The sequence below is a fragment of the Cyprinodon variegatus genome, unplaced genomic scaffold (genome assembly GCF_000732505.1).
Source record: "Cyprinodon variegatus isolate N-32 unplaced genomic scaffold, C_variegatus-1.0 Scaffold238, whole genome shotgun sequence".
In the NCBI taxonomy this organism is placed as follows: domain Eukaryota; kingdom Metazoa; phylum Chordata; class Actinopteri; order Cyprinodontiformes; family Cyprinodontidae; genus Cyprinodon; species Cyprinodon variegatus.
In genome coordinates, this window is record NW_015150691.1 from 1,040,792 (window position 1) to 1,055,257 (window position 14,466).

A 14,466-nucleotide genomic window follows, 5' to 3' on the forward strand; every position below is an offset into this window, starting at 1 on the left:
AAAGCACAGCTTGATTATCTAGTTTATTTTACAAAATTTGGTTTAAAAAGCAGGTCCATCAAATGTATGATAAAGATCTGTTGGGCCTCAGAACCTGAATCAAACCTTCGGGCATCGACAGTCCAATATATCGCCAAGGGAAGGGAGCAAAAGCTAAAATAATGTTGGTTCTAGGAGCAGTTCTACACGAGGTGATCCCTGGTTTCTTCAATTTGAAGCATCTTTGCCTTTTGCTTCAACGAACTCCATAGCCTTATCTTTGACTGCCTGGATGCTCTGTGGGGTGCCGTGCTTCTTCTCATACTCCAGGTAGCGCTTGAAGAAAAACTTGATCTTTTTCACCGAAACGCTGAGGTGGATCACCCGATCAAAGAGGGCCCTGCAGAGGGAAATGATAGTTTTCTTTGCTTTAGAGCAGAAAATATACTAATGTAACCAAATGATCATAAACTCACTTTATTCATTTTATCACAATAAGGAAACTCATTAAAACCAGGCTTGATTAAACACAGTGAGCACATAAATACTAGGGGGCACAGCGGATATTGAACCAAAGATTGGTTGTGCCAAAAGCAGCACAGGCATCGTAAAACAAAAAGACTAGGGCTTCAACTAACAATTATTTTGCAAATCGATTAATTGATTTTCTGTTGATTATTTTTTTCGATTAATCTATTAATAATCGGATAGAAGACCTTTTACAAAAGAAAACCAGGTGAAACTAAAACTTTCCATTTGTAGAGTTCTGGATAGACAGAAGGAAATGGGTTTTTGTTATATTAAAAGGCAAAATGTTTACTTTTTTTTTTTTTTACAATTTTGATATAATAACTGCTCTAAGTGGGTTGCCCTGTCAACTAAAGACACATTTTAGAGTCCCGACACTCCGGTTAACGATTAATCTATTAATTAGTTGACAATTATATAGATTTATCTATTTGATTAATTGTTTCAGCCTAATTTAAACCCTTCACCAAAGCTGTGTTGTCAAAGTTCTTACTGAAAAGCAATAACGCTTTTCTTTCTTAAAACAAAGCACAGCAGAAGGGTTTTGGACATCAATAACCATTAACCAGGTTCTCGTTAGCATAGATTAAGTCCACCTGACATGGTTGGAGGGCGGGTCATAGATACATCCATGTGTGGTGACTCCTGTAGCTCTGCATCTCCTCCAAACCCTGGAACAGACTGTTCCTCCATCCTATTAAGGCTGTGGTTGTTCCTGTTGCTTTTGCAATATCATCAACCTTTTTCCTTCCACTCAACTTTCAATGAATAAGTCTGGACAGAGTACTCTGAACACAGAGGTTTTTTTAGCAATATGTGGAGCTTTGCCCTCTTTGTTGACATGTAAACGGCCGCCTGCTGGACAAAGGTTAGCCTAGCAGACCTCGTGATTATGTGGGCAACAATTAGACACGCTTTCAACCAGGAAAGGAATCTAAATTAAATATGTGCAGAGTGCATATCACTGTGCATAATGAGTCTAGATGATAAACCAATTTTGTATGTACTACAATAAATCAGAAGGAATCCAGCGAAAATTGTTAGCAGCTGAGCTCCTGCTTACCTCACTTCCTTCTGTGATGCATATTTGACCATGAGGTCGATGAAAACGGACCACAGATCCGTACGTTTTGGATAAGTCGTCAGGACTTTGTCAAACATAACACGACCTTTCTCTGCGTCACCGAAGCGGAACTCCAGCTGTGCGAACTTGGTGATGATATCAACACCTAATGAGGAGACACCCAACATGTAAACGACATCACAACTGATCTGATTTTATCTGTTAAAATACTGAGGTTGTTTCTTTTGCTGTTTTTGTGCATTTGATCATAAAAGCATACAAAAAAACTAAGTTGGGCATTCTTACTTTCTTTGGGAGGAAGACTTTTCAGCGCCCTCTGCAGGAGAGCACTGGCAGCGTCGTTCTGGCCCTGCTGGAGCAGGAAAGTCCCGTAGCTTAACCACACCGCTTTATTCTGCCGGAAACGTTTCACCATCGTCTTGTACAGGCCTTCTGCCTCCTGGATCCAGACACGCACATCAGAATTAAGAGGAACAACCGTTTTTATGCCATTAAAATAAGATTGAAACCTGGATTTTGTTGGACTGGGCGTAGATATCGGCCAGCTGCTGGTACACAGGCATGGGCTCACAGAACTGCACAGCTCGCTCAAACACTTTCTTCAGACTCTCCTCTGTCCCGTACATGTTCTCCAGGTTCAGCAAGGCCACCCACACGTTCAGCTTCTCCTGCTCCTCCCTGGACAAACGCAAAGCAGAGTTTTAACCCCAAAGCAGTGTTCCCGGTGAAATCTGCCGGCCTCAGGGCTTTTAAACACCTGAAGGAGATGGTTTTCAGGGCCCTCTCGGCCACAGCTCGGGCCTGCTCGATCTGTGTGGCCTGCAGATGGTGGGCCATGTACTGGAGCCACAGCAGGGAGCTGTTGGGGGAGGCTAAAAGAAGTCGCTCAAAGGAGGCCTCATCCTGGGGCCGCAGGTTTGGGTCCATCAGCTCTGCTTCTCGTTGTAACAGGGCTTTCTCAGCAGACTTCTTCTCCTGTTCCAGCTCGTGGCGTGACTTCTTCTGGGGCTGGTCGACAGAGAAAGGTGTCCACAGAGAAAATGAGGTGAGACATATTCAGTTGGATGGGAGGAGACTGTGTTTCTTTCCCCTTTACTCATAAAAATCTGAAATGTGTGGCATACATTAGCACCCCGCTACACACTGATGCTTTGTTAAAGGTCATTTGGATAAAATTAAGTGAATTTTATGAGCTCTTTAAAAAGGTACATGTCTCACTTATTTACACATCCATGAATTTAAAATACCATAGATCATTCTTTGCAAAATAGCTAAAGCTAAACCAGTGGAGAGTTGCTATACATACCCACACATTAAAATTGGTCTGACTCAATCCACTGTAGCTGTATATTTGGAGTAAACGTCCCACCAGGTTAACCTCCACTAAATTCTAAAGTCTTTTGATCCTTTAAACCAGAATAACCCTGAATTTAACTCCATCTTCCCATCTACTCTGATCAATATCCATTAACCCAATGAAGAAACCCCACAGCATGACACAGACTCCACCATGTATTAGTCTTATCTGACTAGAACGTCTCGTGTCTTTCACAGCCTTCAGACTTGATAAGGTTTTCCATCAATAATGACCTCTTTCTTGCCGCTTATCTGTAAAAATTTGGTTTGTACCTGTAGAAATGAATCAATATAACCCCTGTAATGTTTTCGTTTGCATCTCCTTTAGGGGTACCTATTCAATTCCTGCTCCTGTCTTGGTGGTCGGTGCCATTGTATAAACCAACATCTGAGGCCTTCACCAGGCAGCAGTGTTTGTGGTGATATTCAGTTACTTTCCTTCATTTACTTATAAAAATGACACAGCTTGCATTTGCTGTATTTTAGGAGTAACAGGCCACACCATTCAGATTTTAAGTCAAATGAACCTTGGGTTTGGTTCCTTCAAGTTCGCGATAATGTCCTACTTTATGTTGGTCTATCAGATAAAACCAACAGAAGTTTGAGTTTTAATGCAAAGAATAATTTAGGTTGCTTATTACAGGATTTCCACGGGTCATTAAAATCATTAAAATTCATTACATGTGTTTATTGTGGCATTTAAAATGCTTTCTTAAAAATAAATATTTATGAAAACTATTTTGTCAGACCTATATCACGATATATTTTGCAAAGACGTATGATTGATTGGAAGACGTATGTCTTTGCAATCAATGGGGAAGAATGCCAATTTCAACAAAAGTGGCTGGAAAACGAGGAATTCGGGGCATGGCTGCAGCCTGTTGGTGGCATTAAAATTATTTCTAAGAGCATTAAAAACATGAAATCAGAGTTATTCATTCCTATATAAACCTTGTATTAAAGAGCATTCATTTTGTTTCCCTCACCTTATTGTTTCCATCCTGCTCTTCTCCGTCACTGGAGTCCCCGTCCTTTGGTTGTGACGCAGGCCTTAGGGAGCTCAGCCCCTCATCCCAAGAGAACCCTGCTGCCAGCTGCAACCTGGCTGGCGCTGCTGGGCTGGGAGCAACCTGCAGAGACGGACTTGTTTTGTCAGAGCTGAATTCATGGTAGAGCCATAAATAGCTTCAGAGGGTCACCTTACTTTAGAAGCATCGTTCTTTACATCCTCTTTATCATCATCATCCTCCTCTTCTCTGAAGTAAACCTCAACTCCACTGTCATCGGCGTCGGTCTTTGATTTCTTTTTCTTCTTCTTCGGGATCTGGGGTTCCGTTTCCTTCCGTCATAGAAGTGAACAACACAAACTGATCAACCAAAAATCCTCAACAAGGCTATTGCAGCTGTACGGTTCGACTCCTGCATTGTTAAAAGTCTAAATAAGCAATAATTGACAGTAGACAAGACAACAGCGGACATAACGAGTAGCAGAGAGAATCAGAAAATGTGACGAAATTTGTTACCTGTTTGCTTTCAGAGAGCAGCCGCTTCTTTGTCTTTTTTGAGTTGCGTTTCTTTTCGTCCCCAACGAGACGCAGCGGCAGGCCGAGAGATTCTGGAAGCACATCTGGCTTCCCGGTGTCCGCAGGGAGAAGCGAGAGGTCAACCAACTGATCCTCCCTGTCGACACTGAGCGGACAAACAGCGGTTATTACAAAAAAACACCACAGCCTAAAGGCCGAGCTTAGAGGCGGCGATACTAACCTGAGGATTTTAGTGGTGAGGAGGGTGTTGACCGGCAGGTGATCAGACAGGATACTGTGGTTGTGGACAAAGTATTGAGAGGACTGCTGAAGCTGGGCTCTCCCTGTGATGCTGCGTGACAGCCTGGAAAAAGAACAAGGATTTATCTCCAGGCTGTTTTTAAGCTCTTACCGTAATTTTCGGACTATAAGCTGCAACTTTTTCTCCATTTTTCGATCTTGTGGCTTATATAACAATGCGGCTTATCTATGAACTTTTACAGCTAACGGCCACTAGGGTAATACAGTACCTAAATCTATGGATTTTACCATCCACCATGTTTACGTCAGATTTGCTTCAACAAAAGTAGCACATGCGGGAATGCGGACGTCCTCCGGAAGCAGACTCCGAGAAAGACGGACATTGCAAGCGCAAGACACTTTGTGTGACACCTTCATTATGGAAAACCAACGTTGAAATGCATATGACGCAGCTTTTAAGTTAAAGGCAGTCAATTTGGCAGTAAACGAAGGAAATAGAACCTCTGCACGTAACCTTGGAATCAACGGGTCAATGGTGAGACGTTGGAGATGCCAGCAGGAAGAATTGTCTCAATTCAATTGTGTTGAAATGTTAATAAATAGGAGCTTCCCCAAACAGTTGCCCTTTTCCCGACAATCCTCTCTGTGCACGAAGCATATGGTAATTAAACAAAAAAACTGCGGCTTATATTCAGGTGCGGCATATAGTCCGAAAATTTTCTTGCACTGAGAGACAAAGCTGTCTAGAGGATCCCCAATTCTATCCTCTGTAGGCTCGGATTTTCTATAACCAAATGACACAAAGCAGCAAACTAGTCCTCGTCAGACAAGGAACAAATTTAAATCCACTTCACCTTATAAAGACGCCCTGTTCACACACAGACTTCACATATCCTCGGACAATCTGGCCGTGCTGCAGCTGGTCCACAGACAGAACTTCTGGGTCCTTAGGCGACTTGGTCTTCTGCGGGTTCAGCCTGGAAATTCAGCAGGAATGAGCTATATGTTCTGGAAAACATTAGAAAAAACAACAAGCGTTCTCCCAGTGACCGTTCTTACCTTGATGGACGGAGAGACAAGTGCCACTTTCCTTTCTCCACATCTAGAAGACAACACCTAAAGAGGCAACACTGGTTTAAAAGAGCAGCTGGGGGAGTTCAAAAGGTGCTGATGATGGGATGGAAAACCACAGTATCCCAGGTATTCACACCCTTTATATGTGATAGAGCGACCCAGATAAACCAATAGCTCTACGTTCAAATACATTTAACCACCTTTACAGTAGCAGCCATTCAAAATAGCCCTTCACAGTCAAACACCAGCCGAATGGCAGCCCACTTCCCTGCAACTCCCAACAAAATCCCCTCCAACTTCCAGCCACTGGAATGACCCCCTCCTTCTCCTGGGCGTGCATATCTTTTTACTCTGACCCTTTCACTGAATTACAGCATCTGACCAGAAGAGGGCGCTTCTCTTTAGATTTTAATGTCTACAGATCGTGACAGAAAGAATATTTTAGTACAAAGGTTGATGTTTAAAAAGGAATTGTAGGGGACCAGCCAAGGACCCATCAAGGAAAGTGGGGAAATTTTAGCTCTAATCTGTCAAAGACAGGAGCTACAGTTCTTTTTGGTGCGTGTTATTACTGCAGTGCCATGAAAACTAAATGATCATCTAACCTGATGAACTGATCCTTGTGGAAAGTCTCCAGTGGTTTTGGTCTGTAGGAATCACTGAGGTCAGTGACAGAAACGGTACCCGAAGCACCGAAAGGAAGCTTGACCAGGAGGCCGACTTGTGGCAGGACGCTGGTCACCATTCCTAACGTGATGCTGCCTTTCTCCAGTTTATGGATCCCTGGAGAAAAAGCAGGAGAGCAGTGAGAATGACAGAACATCACTGGTGATTCACAGAAAACACATAAACGTTGACGGCATCTTTCACCTGTGAGTGAGAGCACAAAGCGATGAGGCCGCACGCTCACGTCCACCACTTTAGCACAGACCACCTGGCCCAGCTTGTACAGCTTTTCAGGGTGGCTGGCATCCTGAAAACCAGCAAAAAACAACAACTTTATTTCATATTTAATAGCTTAAACCAAAAATATAATCTCAATGTTTTAATTTACTAAAAACCTGACCATAAACAGAATCTGCATCGCTTACTTTAGGATCTGTGATCATGGACAGAAGGTCGACGGTCCCTGTGACGCAGGGGTCGGTGGTGATCTCCAGACACTTCTTGTCTGATCTGAACTGGAATCAAAAGATGATCAAAGTAAAAAAAACGTGATCAAGTTTTCCCAGATTGGCTTTGAAAATATTTTCACTTACAACAGATAGAAAACTTAATCCCCAACAAAAGGGTTCATAAAGCTTACCTTTGATACAAACGCTGTGATTTCATCGCCGACCTTATAACTGGCCAGTTTGTCCTTTGCTGTAACTGGTTTAAATTCTACATCATCCAACTGGCTACAGAAAGAAAGAGGGAAAAGAAAACCATCAGGCTTAGAATAAAAGAGATGTAAACAGAATAATGAGGATAATGTGCTGAGAATGATACCTGGGTATAAGTGTGAGCTCAGGAACTGTGTACTTGAATTTAGGGTGAGAAAATGGAAGAAATCTGAAATATAAAAGGTTTTATAACAAAGATGAGATAAGAGTATTTTACCAATTTTAAATAAATATATACATACATTTCAACAAGAGAGAGTAATTGGAAAAGTGTATTTACTTCTTTTATTAATTGAGGAAAGATCTGCTGACCTAACAGTTGCCAATCAGATGCTCTTACAAACATCCAGCCTAAAGAACATTGGCTGATTACAGAGAGCTCTATCCCAGAGTAATAATAGAACGTTGAGTTAAAGAATAAGATGTGGTAGGGAAAGCTCAACAACAGGGCTGCAGATATCACACCCATTGTCTACAGCATCCGTACCAGCATGTCCAAGGATTCAAATTTGGATTTTAGAAAATTGAACCTTTGCCGCTGGCGCCCGGGCGTCAACCAATCAGAAAAGCTGATCCAGGAGTTATTTTTGTGGGGAGACACTACAAGCTCTGATGCGCCGCTGGACCTCTTGGCGCCGTCCCCCATAGACTTTGCATGTAAATTCGACGCTTTGACGCCCAAAACGTATTCGTGTGAATGCAGCATATAAAAAACAAAAAAATCCAGCGGGATTTCTGCTCGGGAATCCGATGTCATCAACCTTAACCTTTCCTTAAAAGTTGATGGTTTAACAGCTACTAATGCATTTCAGCGCTACATCACAATGTTGGTTCCCTGTATTTCCTGAAGTCCATAATGAATGCAGCCATCTAACCAATCCTCTTTCCAGCAGAACTGGTGCTTGCTAACTCTGCCGCATAAGATGACCATGCTCTTACTGTGCTTGATTAGGCTGCCAAATAGACTGAGATGAAAACAGTCATCAAGAGGAAGAAGAGAGACAACAGATCCAACCATGTAGACGACCGAAGGGTTGCTATAAAACAGATCTGGACTTCCATTACACCTCAGTATAACCAAGGATGCAGTAATTCATGCAAAAGGAGCCCAGACCAACAATAGTATATATTGGGACCACATCCCTGGACTTAAAGTCCCTTTCTCTCAGTCTGATATAGTTTCTGAGAAGTTAAGTTTAAGGGTTTGATCAGCTGTTAGCCATAAAAATCACAAATAAAGGAAAAATATATAAACGCATTTCATATTTAACAAGAAATAGTTACATAGAATTACTCTTAAATCATATTTAGATTCCCTGAGAAGCTTTGCTAACCGGTTATTGGTGGCTTCCCGTCCTCCAATGACCCTGGCTTTGACCACGCTGCCCACTTTCACGGTGGACGTGGGGAAGGACCCCTGTCTGATCTCAGTGGGCTCCACCACCTGTGAGACGTGGACGCTGCCCGTGCTTCCGTCCTCCAGAGCGACCTGAATGCACGTGGGCTTCACAGACGTCACCTTGCCCTGCAGGACTTTTCCAAATCGGTGTCCCGCAGAGTCCGCCTGGTTTTCCGATGTTGTGCGCTGCCGCCTTGGTGCCCTACCCTTCCACAGCACCAGGGGGAGCCCTTCTAGCTCCTCGCAGCTGGGCTCCACAACTTGCACCGTCAACGTCATGCCCACCTTGAGTCTCTCTGACTCTGACAGAATGACCTCGTTGAGGTGGTTGCAGGTTTGGATCAGGGTCAGCTCTGCTGCGTCCTTCAGCGAGACAACAGCAAAGTCCTGGTCTACAAACTGAACCACGGCGGAGCACTCTGAGCCTTCATTCAGCTGCAAGAAAACAGATTGAAAACATGTCAGAGATGACGTTTCTGCAGAATACTGAAATCAAGAAAGCAAACAGGAGCTACACTTACAGATTTCTTTTTCCCAAGCAGCTTGTGAAGGACGGAAACATGGACACAAGCAGACAGGATATCGACGCTGAGGATAACTGCGCTCACTTTCTGTCCAGGGCTCAGGCTAACTCCTGGAAAACACAGACCGGAACATTCATAGGGCAGCTCTACTGCTACAGATAATAAGAGCAGAGACAATGTGGAGCATTGCAGGAATGCAACAAAAATGTATTATTATTTTACACAGATTCAAGATTTCACAAACAAAACAGAATATTTGAGTCTACTTCCCTTTTCAAGCAGGAGCCAGTTTAATAGCAAATTAAAACACTGCCATTCTTTTACAAATAAAGTTAATGCTTGCTTATGCAAAAGGACAGAACTATCCAAAATAATTACTTATGTTTAAATGCAATACAAATGTTTAAATGCAATAAGAACAGTAAAAAAGTTAGGGAAAAAAAGCACCTCTAAGCAAATACAAATTTCTGCAAAAAGACACAAGGATTAAGATGGAATTGCACTTTATTGCTTTTTAAAAAACAAAAACAAAAAAAAGTTTAATAAATTAGAGATTGACATTTTGTAAAACCTGTGAAAATCTATGTAAAAATTGCATGACGATATCAAAACCAGGCTGGTCCTATGAGGAAAGGTATCCGACTCCATTTGTTAGATCATGACTTAACTGTAATTAGGAGCAGTTTCAGTGAACACACTTAGGACTGATAGTTACCTGATGTATAACATTAAAAACTATCACATCAAAAGAAAATAAGGATCCCCCAAATCCTTTTAAGGGGACTTAAATCGATTTCTTCAAAGAAGAAAATTACTTCTACAGTTATATGAAAGAGTCCATTTTGAACAAGACATTCAGAATAAGTCTACAAAATATAATCAATAAAATAAATTGTTTTGGTTTTTATTCCACTTGTCTTTTATGTCTGTTTAGCCTCCATCTTAGCCAGCCTCAGGCTACCTGTAAACATCAGCTTCTGAATTTATACTAAATGAGGAAACAAAAAGTCCTCCAATTCAGATTAGAGATCAAATGAACCTCATTACCGTAATGCTGAGTTAGTTATGGCGGGGCGATGTGAAGAAAATCTAAAATGGCGATATCTTTGAGCTATATGTTTAAATCACCTTGAAAAACAATAGAGTGCATAAAATTGCAATAATATACTCATTCAAATTTTGGTTTCAAATTTTATTTAATTTTATCCGGCTCAAAGCTTTTCACTAATGATTCTGCCACATTATGTCTTTCGCTGCCAGTTTTTAACATGATCCCAGCAACCAAACAGGAAACGCAGCATGATTGGAGCATCTCCAAACTATTTGCATCGATCTTTATGTGCTGGGTATTTTAAAGAAGCACAAAAAGCTGTAAAATTGAGAACATTTATAGAAGGCCTTCAAAATCTCTGAAAAAGACCACATCAGATAACAAGTATTGGAGAAAATAGCATCTGTGATTTCCCTTCATGTCTTCCTTTTTCTCTCATATAGGATCTCTTTTTCAAACGACGAGGCCAACATCAGCTGCTTCACAGCTGATTTATTTAAGGTTTCGACTGGTCTGCTGGGAGACGCTGACATTCAGAGTTGACAACATTCTTCATTTTGCAGTGGATGACTTTTTAGGTGCTGGAAGAAATTCAAACTGCTACCTTTTGCAGCTCATCTTACAAATTGCTGCTTTTATTCAACGTCCTCTGCGTGAAATTGATTGCCATATATTGCTCAGCTGCAATGCATGCTGAAGCCATATTTCGTTTGCCGGTTGCTGTAGTATGCGTGGAGGACGGGTTTATGATGCATTTAAAGTGTGTGGGGAAAAATAAAACTCAGTGAAATAGATGCAGATGGCTTAATGTAGTCACGTGAATTTGTACTTGATGGTTGCGATAGAGTCATTTTTTATTATCGTGTGTGGGGAATCTCGAGTATATTCGATATATCGCCCACCCCTAGTTAGTTTGAGCTCGTTTTTTAGTGTTCCTAAACATACCCGTCACATGGTGTTTGCTGGCTAGGATGGTGGCGCCCGGCAGGTCATCAGATTTAAACTGGGCTCCGTTTTCACTCGAAGAGTCCACCGTCAGTTTCAGCCTCTGCCCAACGAACAAAGCGGCCAACTGCTGCCAAAGTTCGTTGTTATCTAAAGACAAAAACAATAAAGGGAGGAGTCACCAAAATAAACCTTCTGAGGGGGGGTGGATCCAACAGTGAGGGCATCATAGTAAATAAAGAGAATCCAGCAGCTAACCTCTGACAGCCAGCATTTCCTTTACAGCTCTTCTCTCCTTTAGGCCGTTCAGCAGTCGGCTCTGGGCGTCCCAGTCAGGTGTGATGACTTCTGATACCTTCAGCGTCACCAGGAACCGCCGCTTCTCCTCATCCAGGTTGGTCACCTTGGCAATAACCGTCTGACCTAGCTTGAAAGCGGTCGTTGTGTCGGTGATGAACTTATCCGACAGGGCCTTAATAACACGGATAAGAACTGTTAAAGGTGAAACACGGGGACCTTAAAGAAAAAGGAAAACTGATTCTCAGTTTTTTACTCACAGACTTGGGTGCAAGACCAACAAGACCATAGGGGAACTCTACGAAGACACCGTACGACATGATGCTCTTGATCCAGCCAATCAGCTGCATCCCAACAGTCACCTCAGAGAAATCTTTAGCGACGGCTCCTTCCTCCAGCGACCATCTCACTATGGGTTTCTTGGTAACCGTCTTTAAATAAGAGGCAGTTAAGTCAAATATAAACCAATCTTATACCAAATGATGCCTATTTTTAACATTTCAGGGTAGAGGATACAATATTCTGCTTGTTCTTGTTAAAGCAGACGAGGTTTGAGATGGTGTCTCCTTCCTTTAGACTCTCCCACAGTAACACACAGTTGGACGTGTGATCAGAGAGGTGCACTGTGGGTAGCACAGCGCGGAACTCATCTGGGAGGACGACGATCTCCAGACCGTTCACGGTTTTCTTCACCACCTTTGCTTCCAGCCTCTGCATCATAAAAGGATGCATGATAATCAGGAATATATGATGGAGCCTAAAGCAACAAGAACTGGAGCTTACCTTTCCCACCTCACAGTCCAACTGAGCTTTGGTAGGCTCCTCCGTCTCTCCTTCTGCCACCGCTTTAAATGACAGCAACAACTTCTCCTTCTCGGGCTCACACTGAAGAACTTTGGTCTTCAACACCTGCAGGTAAACCAGATAGGAAAATATTCCAACACTCCAGGTTGAGAGAATGTGGATTCAAAACAGACTGAGCAGCTTAAAAGTAGAGACTCAAATGACATGATGCGAAATCTGAGGTCGCTCCACCCACACAGAAACAAGTCAGGGTTAAGTCACCAACAAAAGCTTACAGAACCTGGTAGGAAGCACTTTAGTAGATGCACTACTTTAGATGATCTACTGAATGCTTTGTGCTACGGCTAGGATATTAGCTGCATTTGCTATATAGTCACAGTTTAGAAAAACACAATGGAACAATGTGTGTGTGTCAAAACAATATGGTCAAATGCAAAAAAAAAAAGATTTAGAGAAACTTCAAGTAATGCAGAATAAAGCTGCCCGTGTAGCATTAAATTATTCACACAGGACCAGTATAAATACCATGCATTCAAATCTAAGCTGGCTAAAGATTCATGACACGGCACTAGCTTCGCTATTATTCTCAACGTGGAAAATCTTAAAACTCCAGAGTCCACCGTTTCCGTTTGTTCAATTTAAGAATAATCTCACGGTTATGCCACGAGACATGAAGGACGATTTGTAATTTTTAGGGGGCAAAAACTAGTTTTCTCAAATGCACCTTTACTTACAGAGCAATGAAAGAATGGAACTCATTGCCATTAAGTCTCATAAAAATTCTACATAAGTCTGCTTTTAAAATGCAACTTAAGAAGTATTTAGGAGCAACTTAACCATAAATGAAATAGTTTCATACTCTAATTTATCGTAACTGACTCATAAAATGTTAAAATTTTAAATTGTAACTTTCCCCTTTTCTATGAATGTTCAGTCTTATTGATATATATATATGATATTTGTCATCTGTCAAACATGTTCATGAATCTATATTGTATACTGTATTTTAATGATGTGGACCCCAGGAAGAGTAGCTGGGTGTAAAGCACAGCTAATGGGGATCCTAATAATAAATAAACAATGTTCAGGTTGCAGTAATACACTTAAATCTACTGTGTATTTAAGTGTATTGCAGTAATACACTTATCTATGCATGATAGTAGAAGTTAGAACTTTTTCACGCAAAAGTAATGGTTAAGTCCTGCAACAATGAACTCTGGACAAGAAAGCTTTCTAGGTTATAAAAAAAAAACTCTGGAGTGAATAATTGACATGCTTTTGCTTAGCGCAAAAAAAATGCAAGATTGTCATATAAAATCAAAATTAATCATAATTTTGATTTTTAGCTAAATGGATTAGGCCTACTTTGAAATAGATGAAGTGTTAACTGGTGACCACAAAGACGAAATCTACAAAACCAGAAGGTGCAACTTAAAACAAAACCCATTAACCGTTCTATAGATTTAACCAGTAAACTTAGAGTTTGTTTGCGCCGGTGAAGATGTGGTCCTGTGGATCACCATTATGTTTAGCAGCAGGCTGTCATCCATTTTTTCAGGGATACTTTAAGGTTTAGGGAAAGAAATAATCTGACCTCTAAAGTATATTTGAATTGCATGTTTCTGCAACAACATTTCAGTGTTTTTTTTCCCCCCAATATTTCTTTAACAAAATCCATAGGACTGCAGAAATAAGACAATTGTCTGAGAAAAAGGTTTCCTGGAATAACTGGTGTTTAAATTCAGGGTGATTGGTAATTTGTAGAGGATTAACTGGTGGCAATTAGCTTATTTCCCTACTTCTTTGTCACATGATACTAAAAGTATACAGTGAAAAGTTCAATGGAAAGTAGAGTCCTGCACGGGTCGAGTTTTACCAACCCGCATCCGCCCGAACCTGTTAGGATGACTACTGAACCCGACCCGCCACCCGCGTATATCTTCAATTCAAATCCGAACCCGACCCGACAACACATCAAGTAATAAGCTATAGTATGCTACGCTGCAGAACAGCGCCATTAACACAGCAGCAGACGTGTAAGCACTGACTGTGGCCTTTTTGGAGGGAAGCCCACACTGCCGGCAGGACTTTAAGCTACAAGGGTGACCCCAGTGCCTGATTAATGTAACATTTCTGTTGTCCATAACAATAGACACTAGGGATGGGAATCGAAAACCGGTTCCTGTTCAGAACCGGTTCCGTATTTTCCGATTCCATGGCATCCTTTGGCACCTCGCTGAACGATTCTTTTTTCGG

At 41.7% G+C, this 14,466-nt stretch overlaps 1 protein-coding gene across 1 annotated transcript in view; it reads right to left on the reverse strand.

Annotated features, from left to right (window-relative positions):
- Window positions 1–10: 10 nt before the first annotated feature.
- The window catches only part of pdcd11 (programmed cell death 11), a 22,626-nt gene continuing 8,170 nt past the window's right edge, over window positions 11–14,466 (reverse strand). Inside the window, 24 exon segments of the mRNA XM_015381663.1 lie at window positions 11–379; window positions 1,571–1,736; window positions 1,877–2,030; window positions 2,101–2,269; window positions 2,349–2,599; window positions 3,934–4,077; window positions 4,152–4,286; window positions 4,471–4,636; window positions 4,712–4,834; window positions 5,586–5,708; window positions 5,791–5,847; window positions 6,411–6,588; window positions 6,676–6,778; window positions 6,897–6,986; window positions 7,112–7,205; window positions 7,297–7,359; window positions 8,525–9,024; window positions 9,111–9,223; window positions 11,110–11,259; window positions 11,368–11,581; window positions 11,667–11,837; window positions 11,923–12,117; window positions 12,190–12,490; window positions 14,326–14,365. Coding sequence (XP_015237149.1) covers window positions 208–379; window positions 1,571–1,736; window positions 1,877–2,030; window positions 2,101–2,269; window positions 2,349–2,599; window positions 3,934–4,077; window positions 4,152–4,286; window positions 4,471–4,636; window positions 4,712–4,834; window positions 5,586–5,708; window positions 5,791–5,847; window positions 6,411–6,588; window positions 6,676–6,778; window positions 6,897–6,986; window positions 7,112–7,205; window positions 7,297–7,359; window positions 8,525–9,024; window positions 9,111–9,223; window positions 11,110–11,259; window positions 11,368–11,581; window positions 11,667–11,837; window positions 11,923–12,117; window positions 12,190–12,490; window positions 14,326–14,365 — 3,872 coding nt within the window. The 3' untranslated portion in view covers window positions 11–207.